Source organism: Schistocerca piceifrons, chromosome 6 (genome assembly GCF_021461385.2).
Source record: "Schistocerca piceifrons isolate TAMUIC-IGC-003096 chromosome 6, iqSchPice1.1, whole genome shotgun sequence".
In the NCBI taxonomy this organism is placed as follows: domain Eukaryota; kingdom Metazoa; phylum Arthropoda; class Insecta; order Orthoptera; family Acrididae; genus Schistocerca; species Schistocerca piceifrons.
Window position 1 is genome coordinate 333,899,032 of NC_060143.1, and position 23,796 is coordinate 333,922,827.

At 39.1% G+C, this 23,796-nt stretch overlaps 1 protein-coding gene across 1 annotated transcript in view; it reads right to left on the reverse strand.

The window, feature by feature from the left end:
- LOC124802675 (protein bark beetle) overlaps positions 1–23,796 on the reverse strand; it is a 193,596-nt gene that overhangs the window by 140,053 nt on the left and 29,747 nt on the right. The window contains exons 7-11 of the mRNA XM_047263603.1: positions 18,540–18,913; positions 15,158–15,333; positions 12,621–12,786; positions 11,955–12,262; positions 1,957–2,419 (exon numbers count right to left, since the gene is read on the reverse strand). Of these exons, the coding sequence (XP_047119559.1) occupies positions 1,957–2,419; positions 11,955–12,262; positions 12,621–12,786; positions 15,158–15,333; positions 18,540–18,913 (1,487 nt within the window). The remainder of the gene's footprint in view (positions 1–1,956; positions 2,420–11,954; positions 12,263–12,620; positions 12,787–15,157; positions 15,334–18,539; positions 18,914–23,796) is intronic.

The window sequence follows — 23,796 nt, forward strand, 5'->3', positions numbered from 1 at the left end:
ACGAGTGTTTCACACTGCAAGTAAGATTCTGGAACAAATTATGCTCACTATGTGAGGTTCCACTGTATCGTTCAGTAATACATTGAATGTACTATGTAAGTTACTTTGATAAGTGACTTACACTTACACAAATTCGAACTTAACTGCACTGTCTAACAATAAACAAGTAATGTGGTGTACCATACTGTGATTCCAATCAATGTGTTACAAGATAAGTTCATTATCTTCATTATCTTGATCAGTATATATATGTGTAATATTGGTGTAATTTCAACAAATGAGTTACAAGAATAAGATAAATTACTGGAAAGACAGTAAATATGGAATTTTTGCATCCCATATGAGGTCCATATGGGTTAATTTTTTTAATCCTCAAATACAGGAAATCCCTTACAATATGGGACTGTTGGCAACCCTAGTCAAGACAGACAAATCAGGTAACCAACGGGAGTCAAAATGAAAACACATGCTTTAATGTGTAGGTGCTTACAGTTAAGTACATTAACTACTGTTGTTTATGAAACTAGGATCACTTCAAGCAAAATGTAAATTCTATCCTCATGTTACAATGACGTTTTACAAAACATGAACAAATGAATGATAAAGTGATGTACTGGAGAAAAAAATACCTAGAACAAAGCATCAGTACATCTTCTACATACAAGGTGCAGTCAAATGAAATCTGAACACCCACCACAACAGAATCATGGAACATCTCCATTCAAGAGTAATCACCACACGCATTACAACATTTGTCCTGCTGGGAGATGAGACAGTTAATTCCTGTTTTGCAGAACACAGTCATCTGCTGATGGATCCACAACCACACCCATTCTCGCTCTTCCTCGTCTGACTGAAACCGGCATCCAGAATGGTCCGAGATGCCAGAGATGATGGTCATGTGTGCATTAGGGGTACTTGCTTATGTGAATGTATGTGTGTGTGTGTGTGTGTGTGTGTGTGTGTGTGTGTGTGTGTGTGTGTGTGTGTATTTCTCTTTCTTTTTCTGAGAAAGGCTATGGCCAAAAGTTAATTTGTAAGTGTATTTTAATTGTGCCTGTCTGAAAATTAGCATGTCATCTTCACAGTAAGTAGCAATCTATCTTTTCCTTACATTGTTGATATTCACCCTGGAGTTTCCATTGTTTCATATATTTCTTCAGTTTGCCAAAGATGTGAAAATCTGGGCTGTATGGAGGATGTTGCAGTGTGTGTGTGTGTGTGTGTGTGTGTGTGTGTGTGTGTGTGTGTGTGCAGAGGAGGTATGGCTGTATCGTGCATCAGAATGATTCTGTCCGACAGCATTCTTGGATGTCAGTTTCAGTCAAACAAGGAAGTGCAAGTTTGGGAGTGGTTATGGATCCATCAGCAGCCAACGACATTCTATGAAAAAAGGCATTGACCATCTCGTCCCCCAATGGAGTAAGTGTCTTCAACGCATGTGGTGATTACTTCTCATCTTGTATCCATTCCAACTATTTGCTGAGTTTTGGCATTAACAACTGCAATTGTCACAGTATATGAAGGACAGCAATAAAATTTTAACTGTCACTATGAAAACAAAAGTTATGTCATTGTTTTTGCACGAACATGAGTGCACTCCCAAAACACACTGAAATCACCTCACCACAGTACTACAGCATGGCGCTACAGAGTGAAAACAAAATGTCGCGACCCATCTCCACTTTATCAGTGGGCTGTAGCATTTCATTTTGCGGCATGCTACTGTACTTTGGTATGGGTATTTCATTGTGTTCCAGCACTGCAGACATGTATTTGCAAACAAACAAAAACTTGATTGCATAACTATTTTTTTAATGAGTACCCGTCATGTAGTTACTCTGCCTAAGATGGTTACTTTTTACAGTTCCCAGTAAATTCCCTGATTATTTTTTAATAGTACCCACTTCCAAAGCTAGTATGTGAAGTAATCAAGAGCATTAAAGTTCAACTCACCTGAAGCCTCCCTTCTGTTTCAGTCGTACCACCGAGGAGTCGAACTGGACGTTCATCTACTTCAGCTGTGATGGTGCCAAGTGTGTTTCCTGAATCCGTGTCTGTCTCAGGTCCAGTTACAGGGTCTGCCACTTCCAGTAATCCTAGTCTGATATCACCTGGGCGTGTCCCACGAGCCTCCAGCTGTCCAGCAACCATCACACCCAGTGCTGGCGGGAATCGTAGGACGGCTCCACGTCGCAATTCTAAGAGCCCACCCGGACGTACTGTGATATCAGCACGCACTTCATATTCCCCAGCTGCTAGGACCTCACGACCATCCACTTCTCCCCCAATAATGCCCGCTGAACGTATAAAAGGTGCAATGTACGTGTGATGCCTGACATACGCAGTTGCTGCAGGGTTGCTTGGATGCAAAAGATACGGGAGGTAGCGAAGCCGTGAGAGATTGTAGCGGTCCTTCCTGAAACAATTTGATATTAAATATAACTCAGTGGTATGCTTGCCACATAATGGCAACTACAATAAAATTAAATGCACATGCACATACATAGTAAAAAACTAAGTCATCTGAGGGCGAATGAGCCTTTCCATTGAGAAAATGGATATGTCTAGATGTGAGGCTTCACAGGCCAGTAGCAGTTGCTCTGATGCTTGCACTCCACATATAGTCATGGCAATCGGCAAAGTGAACTTGGAATTTGTATGTAGTAAACACAGTAATATCACACAATGGAGGTTTGAAAAAGCATACTGTAGGATGGTATTTAATCACTGAAAATGAGTCAGAAGATGATAGTTATTGCTATATTCCTGCAAATTACAGCAAGTATTTGATGTCAATGACAACAATAAAACAATTATAAATGGAATAGAAGTTTTGGACTAGTTATGTGCACAAATTTCTGGAAAAATCAATTTGGTGTGGTCATCAGAAAGTAAACGCATTTCTTTCTCATATCCATCACTGACCTGAGATTCATTGGAAGAATCCTAAGGAAATGCAATCTGAAAACAAAGGAAGCAGGTGATAGTACGCTTGTTCGCCCACTGCTTGAATACTGCTCAGCAGTGTGGAATCCGTACCAGATAGGGTTGATAGAAGAGATAGAGAAGATCCAACGGAGAGTAGCGCGCTTCATTACAGGATCATTTAGTAATCGCGAAAGCATTACGGAGATGATAGATAAACTCCAATGGAAGACTCTGCAGGAGAGATGCTCAGTAGCTCGGTACGGGCTTTTGTTAAAGTTTCGAGAACATACCTTCACCGAAGAGTCAAGCAGTATATTGCTCCCTCCTACGTATATCTCGCGAAGAGACCATGAGGATAAAATCAGAGAGATTAGAGCCCACACAGAAGCATACCGACAATCCTTCTTTCCGCGAACAATACGAGACTGGAATAGAAGGGAGAACCGATAGAGGTACGCAAGGTACCCTCCGCCACACACCGTCAGTGGCTTGCAGAGTATGGATGTAGATGTAGACCTAATATTGCACTGTCACCATTATGAATGTGAGATATTACATCAAAACAAACATAGTTAATGGAGGTACATGCATATGGAATAGGTTCACAGATATGTGAGTGACTTGAAGGCTTTGTAAGTCATAGAACCCGGTATGCTGTCCTTAATAGCAAGTATTCATCAGAGACATGAGTGCCCCAGGGAAGTGTGATAGGACCAGTGTTGTTCTCTATATACATAAATGATTTGGCAGACAGGGTGAACAGCAATCTGCTGTTGTTTGCTGATGATGCTATGGTGTACAGCAAGTTGGTGAAGTTGAGGGATTGCAGGAGAATACAAGATGACTTAGACAAAATTTCTAGTTGGTGTGATGAATGGTGGCTATCTCGTAATGTTGAAAAATGTAAGTTAATGTGGATGATTAGGAAAGACAAACCACAACTATTTAAGAACAGCATTAGTAGTGTCCTGCTTGACACATTCACTTCATTTAAATATCTGCATGTAACATTGCAAACCGATATGAAATGGAAATAGCTTGTGAGGACTGTGGTAAGGTAGGCAAATGGTCAACTTCGGTTTATTGGGAGAATTTTAATAAAGTGTGGTTCATCTGTAAAGGAAACCACATATAGGATACTTGTGTGACCTATTCTTGAGTGCTGCTAGAGTGTTTTGTATCTGTACCATATCAGATTAAAGGAAGACATCGACACAGTTCAGTGACAGGCTTCTAGATTTGTTACCAGTCGGTTCACACAACACCCAAATGTTCAGGAGATGCTTCAGGAACTTAAATGGGGATCCCTGGAGGGAAAGAGACATTCTTTTTGAGGAACACTATTAAGAAAATTCAGAGAAACGGCATTTGAAGCTGACTGCACAATGATTCTACTGCCGCCAACATAAAATTGCACATATGGACCATGAAGATACGATACGAAAAATTAGGGCACATATGGAGGCATACAGACAGTCATTTTCCCCATACAGACAGTCATTTTCCCCATACAGACAGTCATTTTCCCCTCACTCTGTTTGCAAGTGGAACTGGAAAAGAAATGACTACTGTGTGCACGGCAAGAGAAGAGCCCTGACAGTTGGCGCGGCCTTGGCGCACGTGCTTGGCACATCCACAACGGCCAGTTAGATTGTGAGCTTTTGTTTACATTACCGTGGCAACACCCCAGTTTTGCCATAGTACTGGGCAACCGCTGCTGGCCCACTGCCTGTCCGTGTCGAACACCGGCAACTGCACTGCCAGCTGTCAGCGCTCTTCTCTTGGCATATGGAGTATAGTACAGGGTATCCTTGGCCATGTATCCTACGGCGGTTTGCGGAGTGTAAACTTTGATGCAGATGTAGACTGCATAATGCTCTGGTGTCCTCCCCTCCCTAAAGAGGAAGATAGGGTTGAGTGGTACTGGCATTTTATTTTAACTTCTAGAACTATATCTAGATCTACATTCATAATATGCAAACCACCAAGAAGTGATGGCAGAGGGTGTGTCCCATTTTACCAGTCATTATGGTTTCATCGCATTCCATTCACGCATGGAGAGTGGGAAGAATGTTTAAATGCCACTGTGTGTGCAGTAGGTTGGGACTTAAATAGTGGCAACACTGCTGTGGAGACACTATGCAATGGAATCTACTATTGTCGCTGATAGCACACGTTGTTGACATACCCAACTTACCTCCGAGCAAATGGACTTGCCCGTCCCATGACACCGCTATGCGCACAATCGAGGGAAACACAGTCACTTGTGAGCAAGTGGTCTAACGTAATGGTGTCACTATGTTTTCGAAACAGGAACAATGGAGTTGGATCAAGATTGAATATGCCAGTATTACTGTTTGTTTTTGGAGCATCACCTGCGACCAGCTTTGCAAAAGAAGCGGCATTTTCTGCACAACCCATCCATCATTTTGCACGACAATGCGTGGAAGCATACAGTGCATGCTGTGGCTGCTGCTCGATGGGACTGGGAAGTACTGCACCATCCACCACACTCCCCAGACTTAGGTCTTGTGACTTTGATTTGATTCCAAAGGTGAAGGAACAACTCATGGCATTCGTTTCGTACTGTTTCAGAGATTAGACAGGAAGTAGATTGCTCCATTCACACCATCAACAGAACAGGCTCTGCTAACGGTATAGTACGCTTTCTACATCGCTGGCAATGGGTTCTACACAATGTTGGTGACTACTTTGAAGAACAGTAACAGGCGCAAACATGTAACTCTTTTTTATCGGTTGTGAATAAATAGTTGCCACTATTTAAGTTCCAACCCTCATATATACTCTGAGGCATTATTTACAGCTGATTCTTGAAACTTTGCTAGTAGACTTTCTCGGGATAGTTATGTTTATCTTCAAGAGTCTGCCAGTTCAGTTTCTTCAGTGTCTCTGTGACTGTTTCTCATGGATCAGACAAACCTGTGACCATTCGCACTGCCCTTCTCTGTATATGTTCAGTATCCTCTGTTAGTCCTACTTCGTACAGGTCCCACACACTTGATCAACATTCTAGAACTGGTTGCAGGAGTGATTTTCAAGCAATCTCCTTTGTAGACTGATTGCACTTCCCCAATATTCTGGCAATAAACTGAAGTCTACCACATGATTTACCCACAACTGAGCCTATGTGATCATTCCATTTCATATCCCTACAAAGCGTTACAACCAGATATTTCTATCAGTTGGCCAATTGCAATAGTTAATTATAGTCAAAGGGTACTATGTATTTTCATTTTGTGAAGTGCACAATTTTACATTTCTGAACATTTAAAGCAAGTTGCCAATCTTTGCCTCAATTTGAAACTATATCAAGTTCTGACTGAATATTTATGCAGCTTCTTTCAGGCAGTACTTTATTATATATAGTTGGATCATCTGCAAAAAGTATGAATTTACTATTAAAATTGTCTGCAAGAGTCCCAACTCACTTCTCTGAAGCATCTGAAATACTTCTACACCTGACGATAACTCTCCAAGATAATGTGCTATGTCCTCTCTATCAAAAAGTCCTGATTCCAGTCACAAATTTCACTTGATACTTGATATGATCATACTTCTGATAATATGCATAGGTGTGGTACTGAGTCAAATGCTTTTTGAATATCAAGAAATACAGCATCTACCTGACTACCTTGATTCAAATCTTTCAGAATGTTTTGTGAGAAAAGTGCAAGTTGGGTTTCACATGATCGACATTTTCGGAATCCATGCTGGCTGGTACTTTAAGGAGGTCATTCTGCTCAAGATACCTCATTAAGTTTGAGCTCAGAATACATTCTAAGACTCTACAACAGATCAATGTTAAGGATATTGGACAGTAGTTGTGGATCACTTCTACTGCCCATCTTGTAGATGGGTGTGACCTGTGCTTTTTTTTTTCAAAAACTTGCCACAGTTTTTTGTTCAAGGGATCTACAATAGGTTACTGTTCGAAGAGGGGTAACTCAGCTGCAAATTCAGTACAGAATGTGACAGCGATTCCATCAGGCCCTGGAGCTCTGTTCACTTTAATGACTACACTATTTCTGAATTCCACTGGCAACCATTTCATTCATCTTTTCTGGGGTATGAGGATTAAATTGGGACACCTCTCCCAGATTTTCCTTTAAAGGAACATTTGAAAATGGAGTTAAGCATTTCAGCTTTTGCTTCGCTAACCTCAATTTCAGCTCCTGTCTCATTTGTTTGGGACTGGACACTAACTTTGGTGTCACTAACAGCCTTTCATATGACCAGGATTTCTTCACTTTTGTGAAATATCATTTGACAATACTCTGCTATGGTAATCATTGAAGGCATCACACTTTGCTCTCTTGACAGCCAGACATATTTCAGTCAGTATCTTTCTATCTATAGTTCTATGCTTTGTTTTAAGCCTATTATGCAGCAATCTCTGTTTCTTTACAGTGAGTATATGCTGCGGAGGTTCCCTCCCATTATGAACTGTTCTACTAGGTACATATCTTTCCAGTGCATGCTCAAGTATTTTTTTAAACTTGAGCCATAGTTCCTCTATAAGCTCCTGGACTGTGCTAAAAGATTCAAGTTCCTCAGTGAGATATGATAATACTTACATATTTGTCTAGTTTACTGAACATATGTGGTTCATGGTGTGGGTTCCTGTAGTCATGTCCTAGTTCATGAACCACGGGCAACGTATGAGTGGCCAAGTAAGTTGTCCCGACAGTCGGGATACCAGTTACTTTGGAATAAGGATGGGCATCTCAGACATATTCTGAGTCGTGGTCACCTTTGTGCTCATACGGCAAAGACTACCAAATCCACTGGTTAGTCCCTCAACCGTTAGGGGTAAAACTCAATGGGACTCGGGGCAAGTAAGGCCAGCAATCAGAGCAAAATGCCTCGGACCTTTGGAGGTGACGGAGTCCCACCTCTAACTGACAAACCAGGGACTCCTAAAATACGACGTGGCAAACAAATGGTAATGAGGTGGGGAGCTATTAATATCAATGGGGGCTACTCTGGGAAGAAGGTAGAGCTGGCAGAGGCTGCAAGTAAGATGGGGCTGGACGTTTTAGCCATTAGTGACATTCGGGTAAGGGGTGAGAAAGAAGAGGAAGTGGGAGAACACAAGGTCTACCTGTCAGGAGTCAAAGCAGGAATAGCACAATGGGCTTTACATCAGGAAATAAATGGAACCCAGCGTAGTTGCAATAAGGTATGTAAACGAACGATTGATGTGGACAGATTTGACAGTGCCTAGCAAGAAAATTAGGATTGTGTCAGTATATTCGCACTGTGAAGGGGCAGATCAAGATAAGATGGATAGTTTTTATGAGGCACTCAGTGATGTAGTTGTTAGAGTAAAGGAAAAGGACAGTGTTCTGCTCATGGATGATTTTAATGCCAGGATTGGAAATCGAACAGAAGGGTATGAAAAGGTTATGGGTAAATTTGGAGAGGATATGGAGGCCAACAGGAACGGGAAACAACTCTTGGATTTCTGTGCCAGTATGGGCTTAATAATCACAAAATCCTTTTTTTAACATAAGAACATTCACCAGTATACTTGGGAAGGCAGGGGAACCAGATCTGTCATTGACTATATAATAACAGATCAGGAATTCAGGAAGGCTGTGAGGGACACACATGTATTCAGGGGATTCTTTGATGACACTGATCATTATTTAATCTGCAGTGAAATTGGGATTGTAAGGCCGAAAGTGCAGGAGGTCAGGTCCATATGTAGGAGGATAAGAGTGGAGAAACTTCAGGATAAGGAAATCAGGCACAAGTACATAACAGTGATCTCAGAAAGGTACCAGTTAGTTGAATGTAGTCAATTACAGTCATTGGAAAAGGAATGGACAAGGTACAGGGACACAGTACTAGAAGTAGCTAAAGAATGTCTTGGAACAGTAGTGTGTAAAGGTAGGATGAAGCAAACAGCTTGGTGATATGACACAGTCAATGCAGCCTGTAAAAGGAAAAAGAAGGCATATCAAAAATGGCTACACACTAGAACTCAGGTAGACAGAGAAAGTTATGTTGAAGAAAGAAACAAAGCCAAACAGATAATTGCAGCATCCAAGAAGAAATCTTGGGAAGACTTTGGAAACAGGTTGGAGACTTTGGGTCAAGCTGCTGGAAAACAATTCTGGAGTGTAATTAGCAGTCTTCGAAAGGGAGGTAAGAAGGAAATGACAAGTATTTTGGACAGGTCAGGAAAACTGCTGGTGAATCCTGTGGATTCCTTGGGCAGATGGAGGGAATATTTCGAAGAGTTGCTCAATGTAGGTGAAAATACGATCAGTAATGTTTCAGATTTCGAGGTACAGTGGGATAGGAATGATGATGGAAATAGGATCACACTTGAGGAAATGGAGAAAATGGTCAATAGATTGCAATGCAATAAAGCAGCTGGGGTGGATGAAATTAAGTCGGAACTCATCAAATACAGTGGAATGTCAGGTCTTAAATGGCTACACAGGATAATTGAAATGGCCTGGGAGTCGGGACAGGTTCCATCAGACTGGACAAAAGCAGTAATCACACCTATCTTTAAACATGGAAACAGAAAAGATTGTAACAACTACAGAGGTATCTCTTTAATTAGCGTTGTGGGTAAAATCTTCTCAGGTATTGTTGAAAGGAAAGTGCGAGTATTAGCTGAGGACCAATTGGATGAAAATCAGTGTGGGTTTAGGCCTCTTAGAGGTTGTCAGGACCAGATCTTTAGCTTACGGCAAATAATGGAGAAGTGTTATGAGTGGAACAGGGAATTGTATCTATGCTTTATAGATCTAGAAAAGGCATATGACCGGGTTCCTAGGAGGAAGTTATTGTCTGTTCTACGAGATTATGGAATAGGAGGCAAACTTTTGCAAGCAATTAAAGATCTTTACATGGATAGTCAGGCAGCAGTTAGAGTTGACGGTAAATTGAGTTCATGGTTCAGAGTAGTTTCAGGGGTAAGACAAGGCTGCAACCTGTCTCCACTGTTGTTCATATTATTTATGGATCATACGTTGAAAACAATAGACTGGCTGGGTGAGATTAAGATAAGTGAACACAAAATAAGCAGTCTTGCATATGCGGATGACGTAGTTGTGATGGCAGATTCAATTGAAAGTTTGCAAAGTAATATTTCAGAGCTAGATCAGAAATGCAAGGACTATGGTATGAAGATTAGCATCTCCAAAACGAAAGTAATGTCAGTGGGAAAGAGATATAAACAGATTGAGTGCCAAATAGGAGGAACAAAGTTAGAACAGGTGGACAGTTTCAAGTACTTAGGATGCATATTCTCACAGGATGGCAACATAGTGAAAGAACTGGAAGCGAGGCTTAGCAAAGCTAATGCAGTGAGCGCTCAGCTACGATCTACTCTCTTCTGCAAGAAGGAAGTCAGTACCAAGACAAAAGTTATCTGTGTACCGTTCAATCTTTCGACCAACTTTGTTGTATGGGAGCGAAAGCTGGGTGGATTCAGGTTACCTTATCAACAAGGTTGAGGTTACGGATATGAAAGTAGCTAGGATGATTGCAGGTACTAGTAGATGGGAACAATGGCAGGAGGGTGTCCACAATGAGGAAATCAAAGAAAAACTGGGAATGAACTCTATAGATGTAGCAGTCAGGGCGAACAGGCTTAGATGGTGGGGTCATGTTACACGCATGGGAGAAGCAAGGTTACCCAAGAGACTCATGGGTTCAGCAGTAGAGGGCAGGAGGAGCTGGGGCAGACCAAGGAGAAGGTACCTGGATTCAGTTAAGAATGATTTTGAAGTAATAGGCTTAACATCAGAAGAGGCACCAATGTTAGCACTGAATAGGGGATCATGGAGGAATTTTATAAGGGGGACTATGCTCCGGACTGAACGCTGAAAGGCAATATCAGTCTTAAATGATGATGATGATGATGATACTGAACATATATAACTTTCTGCTGGGTTTAGGTGTTCTTTGTACTTTAATCATTGTTGCCACAACCAGGTGGTGCACCTTATACTAGTTTCGATGTGGACATCTTCAAAGAGGTCTGGTCTATTTGTTGCCATTAGATCCAATATATTTCCATCAAGAGAGGTGTTCCTAACTATCTGTTCTAAGTAGTTTTCAGCCATTTAGTAATGTTTCACAGGATGTAGTATCACACTCACCACTTCCAGGTTCTCTCTTTGCCAATCAAATGTACAGCTGCAAATCAATGTTCTAGAACTGTAGATATACTTCCATTAAGAGTGGTGTTCGTCACTATCTGTTCTAGGTAGTTTTCAGACAGGGCATTTAGTAATGTTTCACAGGAAGTTGTAACGACCTCACCATTTCCAGGTTCTCTCTTTGCCAATCAAATGTACAGCTGCAAATCACACAGTGTGTGTGTGTGTGTGTGTGTGTGTGTGTGTGTGTGTGTGTGTGTGTGTGTATTTTATATTCTCATGCCCTCTGCATATGTGTTTATTTATTTACACAAATATTCCGTAGATCCATTCACGCACTTGTGAGGTATTAGAATGTGGAACAAGTAAAACAAAATATAAATGTAAATTACACTGAACATGTAACAAAGCAAATATTATCCTTAAGATGCATGTGACTGTCCCATTTCTTACTGCTTGGAGCAGTAGTGTCACTCCAGCTGTCAAACAGTAACAACTTCTGGAGCACAGAGCTGTCAGGACTGCATGTATTAGACAGTGATTATACATCACAACAGCCAACACAAAGCCTTGGTGAGTACTACAAATATTAAACTTTACTGTCTCTTCTGCTTTGATGAAGTAATCATCGGTCCTGCAGCCTTGAAAATGTTAAAATGCTTTTACCTTTCTTTGTATTGAGAATAATTTCTGCACTGATTGGATTCAATATGTGGGCAAACATTTAATACTACAAAGCCAGATGGAGCAGGATATATGGTTGTCCTCAACCATGAACAACTATGAACAGACTGTTACAGAGCAGACAGCAATGCAAGAAAATGTGAAATAGAAACATGATAATGTTACAAGACATAACAGACAGAAAGCACCTCATACCTGTGAAAGAGACGGTAGAATATAACATCTTCACTAGCATTTCCAAGCCAATTATATGTGCAGTTTATAGACCGACTTTGATCAGATAAGTGACTAGCAATCTCAAAAGCTGATTCAGGATTCTGGAAGATGTTGCGGAATATGTCAATGTTATCAGATGCAACAGTGAGAGCTGCAGCTGCAGATCCACGAGGTGGTTGATCTAGCCCCCATAGCTCCGTGATGTGGTTGTTCCGTAAGAAATTCCATGTGAACAGAAGATGCTGGTTGATGCTGTCCTGGCAGAGCCCCAAATTTGCAACATACATCTACAAACATAACAGAAAATTCATATTATCAACTATTATTTTGGGCATCAGCATTTAGCTTCATATGTCTACTTTACTGATGATAAATTAGTGCATCAAACAAGCAATGCATTTAACAATGAAATGTACTAATGATGGATACCAACAAGCAATCAAGCTGCTTAAAAAATTATAAAAATGAAAGAAACAAGTTTTGGAGGCAGAATGCACAGTTAATCAGTGAGCTTACCATCTTCCTGTGAGTTAGCAAAGAAAGTAGTGGCTACCATTTTGTGTAGTTAAGGCCTTGCCTTTACATTCTTACACAAAGATCTTACGTACAAATTACATTCTATGTGAGACAAAATAACATACGTACTCCCCTGTTTTCTTCAAAGTAATTATTTGCCACAAGAAGACGGACTGGCATAGCGGCAAGACGCTCTTGCACAGCAGTTGACATCCTCAGTGACATTGCACCAAACTCATGCTGCCGGAAGTTGTTGTATTCTATACGACCATCAATATTGGCTGGTGGATTTATTCTGTTGGAGGAAAAAGGGCAATGAGTTATAAAATATATAAATGCACCTTTGCTATGATGAACCCATTCAAAAGATGATGTTTGATGTGAACACTTTAATTTTCAAAATTATGAAATGTTTAAATGGTCTCGTGCCCACAAGATGTTATACCAGCTAAGTTTATTCCCATTATTATTAATACTAACAGCACATGTCCAGCAAGCTTACCATGTATAAGGGGGTCCCCCCCCCCCCCCCACGGACACACAAAAAAAAAAAACCAGGACAGCATTACCACGGCCGGAGCTTGTGTTGCATTTCTACCACTAGGCATCTGTAGCACAACTCACTGCCAGTTCAGTGCTGCCTGTGTTGTTAACCTGGCTTGTTCTATTCATCTGCAGTGATTGTTTTCGCTAGTGCTGTTTTGTTCTTTATGATGGCAAGTTTAAGTGAACAAGGTGCAGCTGTGAAATTTTGTTTTCTACCTGGTAAAAATGCTGATCAAACTGTTTCAGTGTTGAAAAAAGCTTACCAAGATGACGCTATGGGAAAAACCCAAGTGTATGAGGGTTTGCTCATTTTAAAAATGGCAACATTGTGACTGATGACAAACCTCATTCTGGATGTCCATCAAGTCCCCAAATCATTCATAGTTTGTTCCCTCAGGGCAGACCATCAATCAAACCTTTTATTTGGAAGTTTTAAGAAGATTGCACAACAATGTTCATCAAAAAAGACCCGATTTGTGGCAAACAGGAGATTGGTTCTTCCACCACGATAACACATCTGCACACACAGCCATCTCTGTTACACAGTTTTTGGGTAAAAATGGCATGATACCACTGACCCATGCACCTTACTCACCCGACCTGGCTCCATGCAACTTCTTATTTCTACGCATGAAAAGAGTCTTGAAAGGACTCCGATTTGACAACATTAAAGAAGTCAAGAAAAAAATGAGGGAGGAGCTGTCAGCCAATTCTAAAGATGACTACAAAAAATGTTTCTGACAGTGGAAGCACTGGTAGGATTAATGTAATAGTTGTAATGGAGAATGTTTTGATGGGGATAAGGTTGTTTTGTAAACAATTTGAAAATATTTAGCTTTTAAAAAGTAATTCCAGTACCCCTCATAATGTTCTGTAAACATAGAGATCACTGGGGATGGAGTACTAAGGCCATGTCCAAGCAACCGATAGTGAGCGACTTCTGGATATGCGACACTCCAGCGACATGCAGCAACATCGGGTGAGAAGCTCAGGTGTCATGCGTGCGAGTGACCATGTTGCGCTGCAAGCTGGCTGCTTAGATCCAACCAGCTGTTTCTATAAAACGGCGCCCCTAAACTGTAGAATATTGTAGCTGGAGAGTAAGGCTACAAAATTAGATTTACTTAAGAAAATAAAGCGAAAAGGAATGTTGTGCATGAAATTTACAAAGGGAGGAATCTCCATGGAGAATTTCATAAATATCATCAACTACAAAGATCACCAGACAAATTCTTCAAATACACAGGAATGAGCAGAGAAGCATTCGACTATCTCCTCAATAAATTAAATACGAATGTTTTTTATATGTTCAAGAACTTTTAACAGCCAATAAATGTGGAAGAATGACTTACTACCTGACTAACCACCCTAAATGCATACATAAATACACAGACTGATAACTGGAAATAATAGCTAGCTGTGGTGTAGCGGTAGCGTTACACTTCATGATTACTTGCTTCTTATATTTTAACTGACTCAGTTACGGTTCTGTATACTAAGTTTTATGTATACGGTTTACACTGCATCGCTAAGTATATTTTTAAGGTCTTGCCAAAGAACTTGATCTTTAAGTGTGTACACACCTATCCCAGTATATCACACACATTAAATTCCTAATAAATTACAATGAACCATGAACCCCCCCATTACCCTAAAGTCACAAGTGACTGCTAATGTGAAACCTGGCAAGGTGGAATAGTATGTGAGGTGAATAAGTTTCAAATACCCCCCCCCCCCCCCTCTCATCCTAACATACTTTTTCGATGGTTTCCCTACACTTATTTTGGTCAATCTGAAGATTGTTCCTTTAATAGGATATTACTAATTCCTACATTCATACTTCTGCATCCAAGTTATCTCTTTATAATGCTGACAGAATGGGCACTAATATATCCTTCTTCCAATCCTGCCATATAAAATTCACAGAAAATTTTTATGACATAAGGTTTTATAGGAATTTCTACAAAGGAGTTTTCTATTTGTTATACAATATTAAATAGTAGTTCTGACTTAGTTCTGATAAAATTCTATAAATAATATTCATTTATTTTCACTGCATCTGAAATGTTAGAAAGTCAAAAAGACACTTGCAGTAGTCAAAAAGAGACTTGCAGTATTACCTGAAACCAAGACGATTATGAGTAAATGTGTTGTGCCCGACCTGCAGCCAAAGCATACCGTTGGTTTGTTGCCAACATGAAAGAATTTCCAATGCAACAGTATTACTTTCATTAAACCAGTTGCCTGTTATGTTTACAAACGACTCTCTGCAGAAGTTTCCAATGAGAGCACCAACCTGTGAAAAACAAAAGAAAAGACAAATGACTCACAAGCATAAACTTTTTCACATTTGTGAAGTTTACAGAAAGCAAGAGCAGTTAATACTCCTAAGTTGTATACATGGTGGTTGCCTTACAGGCTAAACAACTCATCCCTTTAATTAACCATGGTTTATAAAAACAATCATATTAAATTTAGATCACATCCATCATTCATGGCATGTGGAAGGCTACAGATAATTGTATATGGCAGGTTGGAGAAAGGGTTTGGGGGATATCCTTTCTATTCCTTTTTGATTTTAAGAATTATCTGACTTGAATTTTCCTTTTTATGGCTTTTAATGGCAGTACAGCACACAGAAGTGGCTCTAATGTTTCATTACTACAGCTTTTACTACAATTCAGGAGTATCGTTCAATAAATAGGATTTCATTCCTGTGGAATTCTTGCACATACATTATAATGTCAAATGTTTTTTTCATTTATTTTTGTTTCTGAGGGCAGATTAATCATCAAATATGAATGTAAAATCTGACATTTTACAGAACCACAACTCTTCAGAAGTTTTCTACACATACAAATGATGTCTTCAGTTATGAAGAGGTTATGCACCAGAACGATTTTTATCAAATTCAAAAGACTTCCACAAAATTTGAGTGTTTGATGCAGCTATCAGTAAACACAAAATATGCACAGCTAATCAAAATTTTAGAACATTATTACAGAAAATGCACTGGAGTTAGCAACACTGACTGATCTTTAATGAAAAAGGGGCAGATGGATTGCCATGAGAGAAATCTGAGGAGATATAACTTTTCTATTGGAGAAATAGCTTACAAGGCATTTACAAAATGCTTCTCACAGAAATTTTCACACATTTTTCTGGAACTTTCACAATGAATAAAAAACTGATATCTTCAGAGAAAGGACACAGTCTGCCAATTTGTAAAAGGTTTCTTTGGTTGGTATGAAACTGGTACTGAGATAATGTATCAACCAAGGAGAGAATATATATCATGGGTAAAATACATCACACTGTGAACTACCTTGTAATTCTCCAGGCACTAACTACAGAGGATTGTAATAATATACTTCCAAAGGACTCTTTACAAACATGTCACACAAGGATCACAGAGGCATAAAATGCTCAATAATAGTTTTGGACCACCCTCATCATTCACACAGTTTGTACACTTCTAGCTGAAAACCTATTTCTCGATACTCTTTTGACCACAGGAAACTGTGTATTGGTGTTAAAAATAAACTTGCATTCTCACTGCAGTTCACGTTAGCATCCTATGTCTCCAATAGTGTACAGCACAATGAGGGTGTACACTATTTAGTCTTGCGACATGTGTCAGAGAGTCATTTCAAGTTTACATTAATGCACACATTGTCACTTCATGGCAGAAAGGAGAGTATGATGCCTGCCGAGAATGGATACCGCATAGTGATGTATCTGAACATTCAGCTGCTAGTATGTGACACAAAACATTAAAGACCAGCTTCGTAGTGGTCACCAGTGGCCAACAATTCAAGCTGATCACTGTGCCTACAAATTATAGCTCCTATATGTCCTGGTGAGACTGCAAAACAGCTGTGTTCTGCCTTTTTGGAGGCAACTAGGAGGACTGTGATGAGCCAAACTATATGCTACAATTTTCACATAGTCAATTTGGCCTCTAAGTGTTCTTTATTCTCCCAGCACTGTCAAGCACAAAAAAAGCTGAGCAAGGAAGCATTTGGAATATAGCCTGTATCAATGACATTAAGTTCCATTCATTGTGGGGTACAGGATTTTTCTGATGCCTGATGATGTCATAGAAGAGTGTGGAAACAGCTAGGTACCAATGCTCCTCTCATGTAGACAGTCCCTTGAGTTCAGCAGGGAAGTGGATCAGTCATGTCAATATCGTGTACAGTTGTCCAACACCTCTAACTACTATTTTGGGTAATTTGAGGGCTGTGTAGTATCTAAACAAGAGCCTTCTATCTCCCATCCAACCATATAGTCAACATTTCAGCAATCGGTTGTCTTTCAAGATGATAATACATGAGCAAAAAATCCCCACCCTGTAAACACATCTCCCAAATGCAGGAATTAAGCAAATGGAATGGCCTGTGGTATCTGCTGACATTAACTTGACTGAGAATGCTCGGGATCAGTTGAAACATAAGTGCATTGTTACACAAACCTTCTCACACACTTGACCTTACCGATGAATGGTTTTGAACAGACTGCCTTGAGTTTGGTTATCATTTTGTTTTTATTTCACAGTGCAGTTTTTTTCCCTCTAAGGCTTATTCTTTTATTACTTGGTCCCCTGGAATTCAACTCTTTAAGTGACAAAATGTTTTTTTTTTCCTTAACTATAAAATAAATGACAGCATGTACTCTGCAAATAGTAACGAATAAAATTGGTCAATTTATTATTTATTTCTATGTCCAGCATGAAGTATGGGGTGGTAAATATTCACACCAATTAATCAGGAGAAGAAAAGTTATACATCGCAGTTACGGTGATAGATATATTTACCAGTGTCACTTGGAGGAGTTGAGCCCACACACTTTTGCAAGTACGCATGTGTCAGAAAACTTTTTTCAGCAGTTTTGAAACATAGACATATAAAAAATGAAATACTCAGAATTAATGTTGCATAACAATATTTATTTTGTATTTTACCGTGAACAGGTTTTTGGCTTTTCAGGCAATCATTAAACCCTTATAGAAGTAAATAACAATGGTACAAACTTAATTTCAGCAAATGATGGTTCACGGAATATAACTGTGCATATAGGGCTTTCCAACTGTAAATACTCAATTGTCTCAAACTCAGGCCCATGCTTCTACATATAATGAAACGGTTAGTAATATCTTTAGTGGGCAGTCTTTATGCTATAACAACAATAAAGTATGACACAGACATTTTTAATCTGATGTTGCTGGTTCCCCGGCACGGGAGTGTGGGGTGCAGAGACCACCACAGATTTACTAACATCTATTAGTTTGTTGAAAACTCATTCAAAAATTGTATTATCTGCTTGTAAAATTATTTACACTGTGTGATATAAATGAAAAATACCTACAAAAATTTGACACACTATGCATTTTATAATGCTTCATATATTTATATTATTCTGACTGATGTTGATTAGCAAGCTACACAAAATGATCTCTCTTGTATAACCTACTTGATAAATGTACTATTCAAAGCTACTTACCTCTTGGTTCCTGAAGATTTCTGAATATTCAAGGATGACAGTACGTTGCAGTCCAGTATAGCTCAAGGCTGGATCCATTTCATTCCACACAGAAAGACCAGTACGACTGTTAGAGGATATGGATGAACGCGAAATGTTTACAATGCCTCCACAGTGTGACACATTCACGCCATCACCACGATTGAAGGCAATACGGCTGTTTGAGACATTAATAGCAGCTGCACCCCCAACGATGCGTAGGCCTGCTGTGCCACTATTACCAGACACTGAGGTACTTCCCAGTATGACTGCAGAGCGTGCTTCATCTACTGCAATGCCACTCCCTCCATTGTCAGCAACAGTGCTGCTTGTAATGAGAAGATCAGCTCGACGTTCTGCAACAGAAGTGTTCATCTTTGTAAGAAGACCTGGAGTTCTTACAGGAGTTGGGTAAAAGATACAAATTCCCACCTTACATGGTGCAGAGCCACCTTTGACAATCAGAACTATATGAATCCTGTTTGTGCTCAGATAAATAAATTCTAGACAATGGTGAATGAAATGTTACACCATTCCAGAGGCATTGTAACAGTTCCTTGAGAGACACTAGGAGAAGTTAATGGACTTCAATGACTCGATAAAATTAAAATCTTGTAATTGCGAATACCAAGAAAGACTAGTCCAGTCATCACCATGTGCATTAAATAAATCTTGAACATTTATATTCATAATAAACAGTGCATCATCGTCTTGGAATGACAAAATTCTTTGCCGGACACAGTTTACTTACAGCACTGAATGAACAAGATCACCTTAAATGGTTTCATAAACCTTACCAGTTGCATAGGACCCATTTAAAACCAACAGTCATTATTGAACCATGTGTCACAGGTATTGTGAAACAACCTGGATTGTGCAGTTCCTCTGGAGTTCTCCATATATTAACACATCCTTGGTGAGCAATAGTCTAAAAATATACTGACACTTCATCACATGTTTCCAATGATCAGTAGTCCATGTTTCTTGTACCCTACACCTCATCTTCTAATCTTAAGATTTACAATATGTCTGCCAGTAAAAGCATGCCATGAATGTTTTCTTCCTGCAGTCCTTGTCAGAATGATTCTGCTGACACTGCATTCTTTAGATGCATAGTAAGCAGTCATTGTCCTGGAGGGGCTCTTCTTATTAGAAGTGACAATTGCATTTCATGTGTTCCTGTCTCTAGGTTTAGCTTTTCCTCCAGTATTGTATTAGCAGGTGATGAACTTGGTATGATTAAATTCAATTCAATTTATTGCTCATAACATGTAATTTTACATGCATGTGCATTTTCAGCTAAGTATAAAGTCTTTGATGAATACACTAAGCAGATTCAGAAGGGTGTAGGTTGCAGTAAGTACTGGGAGATGAAGAAGCTTGCACAGGATAGGGTAGCATGGAGAGCTGCATCAAACCAGTCTCTGGACTGAAGACTACAACAACAACAGCATAAAGTTTTTACAATTAAAATTTTCTTTTAGTTTACATTTTTCTTATTACATTATAATTCCAGATAAATTTAAGTTATAAGGACATTTTCAGATAAGCCACTGCTTGACTTGCTTTTTAAAAGTATCCCCTGTCAATATCTTAACTTCATTTTGCAACAAGTTATTAAAAACAGCTCCTTTGATATAGGCCTGGGGGCTTTTCACTGTTAAGTTAATCTTCAGTTAACCATATGGCCTCGTCTCATGATTGTGACTATCCATGTTTATTTTTGTGATCTTAATGTCTTTTTTCACTAGCTTTATAGTTTCTATTATATACATGGCATAAACTGTGAGAATATTGAGTCTAATAAATAGGGGTATGCAAGAAGTTCTTGGTTTTACTTTTGCTATGATCCTCAAGGCTCACTTCTGCAGTATGAAAACCCTTTTCATATTAGTTTGGCATGTCCCACCCCACAGTATCATTCCATAAGTCAATAAAGGATACACTAATCCATACTATACAGTCCTCAGGGTTTCAGAATTAAGATATAGTGATAATCTTCTTAATACACAGAGGCTGGATATTTTTTTTATATAGACATAATCAGCTTGCTGCTTCCATGAAAGTTGATCTTCTATGCATAAACCCAAGAATTTAGACTCTATACAGATTTTTGGTAGAATTTCATCAGTCACAATATTTTGTCTGTTTGGACCAGTTGGTTTAAAATGAATAATATTAGTTTTTTATGTTTACTTTTAGGTTGTCTCAAAGTGAGCTCTTGCTTTTTCAATAAAGCTATGTATCTCTTCAACTAGGCTGGGCTCACTGTCTGCATAGCAGACACCAAATGTATCATCTGCATACATAGTGATCAATTGCTTATTGTCAAGAGAACTTGGGAAAACATTTACATAGCACATGAATAGGACTGGGGCCAAAATGGAGCCCTGAGGAATACTAAAATGTGTATTTCTTATACTTGAACTTCTTCTCTCCAGAATTCCTCCATTACAGTACATAATCTCTGTGGATTGTTGTCTACCTTTTAAATGTGTTTCTAGCAATTGCATGAGTTTTCTAGTGACATCACTCTTCATAATTTTTGATAAGAGCACATCATGATGTACTCTGCCAAAAGCCCTTGAGAAGTTCAGGAATGATCTTGCTGCTTGGGATTTTTCATTCATTTTTTCAAGTACATGATGGACAACTTCTACTGCTGCTGACGTGGTACTTCGACCTCTTCTGCAACCATGCTTGATATCACTTAATATGTCAGCACTGTTGTAATGTTCCAGGATTTTTTTAAATATTATTTTCCCTATTAAGTTTGTTGAAAGTTGAGATTAGGGCAATGGGTCTGTAGTTCTGTACATACTTTGTTTCCTCCTTTTTTGTGTATTGGTTTAACTACAGTCAGTTTCCACTTGTCAGGGAACACACCATCTTTGAGAACACAGTTTATTAGATGAACTAGTGGTTTCATTAGTTCATGTTTGCATGTCTTCAATAGATAGGCAGTAATATTTTTTATGCTATCAATAAGCTGCAGAATGTCACATGTGCTTGTGCAGGTAGTGTACTGCAGTTCTGTTTGTTACTGCACTCAAATGTGTGCTGTATATCCTGTTTCATAGAGACATCATTTTCGACGGCATCTATGAACTATTTGTTAACAATATTGCTGACTAGAAGCGGATCAGAGATATCTCCATTATTTGCAGTTAATTGTACATTATTACTTTTGTTTCTGTTTTTATTTACAATTGACCAGCAAGTCTTTGAAACATTATCGGAACCTCATATCTGTTGGCTGATTCTTTCTGATTTTAATCTCCTGACTTATTTGACAACAAAAGTATGGAAACACCAAAAACAAATCACATTATCATGCCTAATGTGGTTAGGAAACTTGCTGGCATTCGAAACAGCTTCCAGTCTTCTCTGAATGGATAAATACAGGTCCTGTGTGGTTTCCAGGGAGTCTTATACCATTTTTCCTGGAAAACAGTGACTAGTTTAGGTAACAACAGTGGAGGTGTATAGCAATCACACAGCTTTTTCTCCAAAGTAGATCACGAAGACTCAATAATATTGTGATCTGGTGACTAGTGGAAAGGGGAGATATGACAATTCATCATCGTGCTCATAAAACCAGTTCTGGACAATGGGAGCTGTGTGAACATGGGGCCCATCATCTTGGGATAGAGCATTACCACTGGGAAATGAATATTGTACCACAGGATGGACATGATCAACCAAAATGGTCATGTAATCATTGGCAATAATGTGACTTTGCATAGTAATCATGGGGCCCATGGAATACCACTATTTGACTGCCCAAATTAACACTGAACCCCCGACAAGTTTCACTCTTGTCATGTAAATTCGGCCGTAAGTTGAAAACAGTATGAAATAAGACTCATCTGACCAAATGAGTTTCTTCCACTGCTTCATAGTCCAGATATTATGGCTTTGGTACCACAATTTCCTGTTAGAGATATTTGCATCACTGATGAGTGGTTTTGGAATTCCAGCTCTGAACACTGCTTCATGTTGTTTTGGTGCCAAGAGGGTTTGCAAGTGTGACACCTAGGTCTGCAGTGAGTTCCGCAGCTGTTGTCCTCTTATTTTTTGTCACAATCCTCTTGAACGGCTACCTGTTACTAATGCTCAACATGCACTTTCATCCACATTGTGATTTAGTGGATGATGTTTTTTCCATAAATGTTCAATATGGTGCCTCTTGAAACACCAAACACTTTGGTTACCTTAGTTACAGAAGCATCTACCATATGAGCATCAACAAATTGACCATGTTTAAATTCACTTGACTCCAACGGAATGCACTCACAATTACACAAAACAATGTTCTGGCCATGACTGACACTTGCAACATACAGAGGACATTGCACAGATTCCATTTGTGGTCACATACTACAGCACAATCTACAGGATTGGCTAGCATCTCCATTTCTTGCAGTGTTTCCATATTTTTCTCCAACCCCTATGTGTGTATTCTGTTAGCTCTGGGGAAGGATTAGTCCCAAAGCTCAGTAATGCTCTCAGTCTTCTTTATGTGTTTCTCAATGCCTCAACTACACAGGTGGATATTAAAAGCACTCATCTGATACTTTTTAAGATGAATGTGAATTTTTAACGCCTTTGGTTGCCTCATACAGAATCTACAAGTAAATATAAAGACTCCTGAATGAGTGTTTGTTCAGAAACAGAGACCAGCAAAAAACCAGGCAGATAGCGGTGTGAAGAATTCCAAATTTTTTGTGTAAATCTGACATACAATTTGAGATGAAGGTAAACTATACTACATCATGTGAACAAATAATTGTTTTTTGAAGAATTCTAACCAGCCATGATCTTATGGGAAATATTTTTTCCCTATGCAGAAACAATGAGTTTTCAAAGAGCCACCAGTCTGCAAATAATTACTACAATGAATATAGTAAAAAATTAATGCAGTGATATGAAATTTAATGCCCACTATACTTATGTCAATATGCAATTTTTGTTTAAGTCCTTTATATATGAAGGGGCAAGGATTAAAAAATGTGTAACACATGTAAAACAGTGGTGACAGTTATCATCATAAGAAGACATATCTTTATACTGATACAATAAAATTTCTCACACAAATGCAAATATGGTGAAGTCAGCTATTCAGCGAACAAACCAAATGAAGATTACCACACAAAATAAAAGAACCAACTGGAATTTTCAAGACCTTTGATGACATCATGTGATGAATTACAACAATAACTGCTGCTTATTCCAGCCT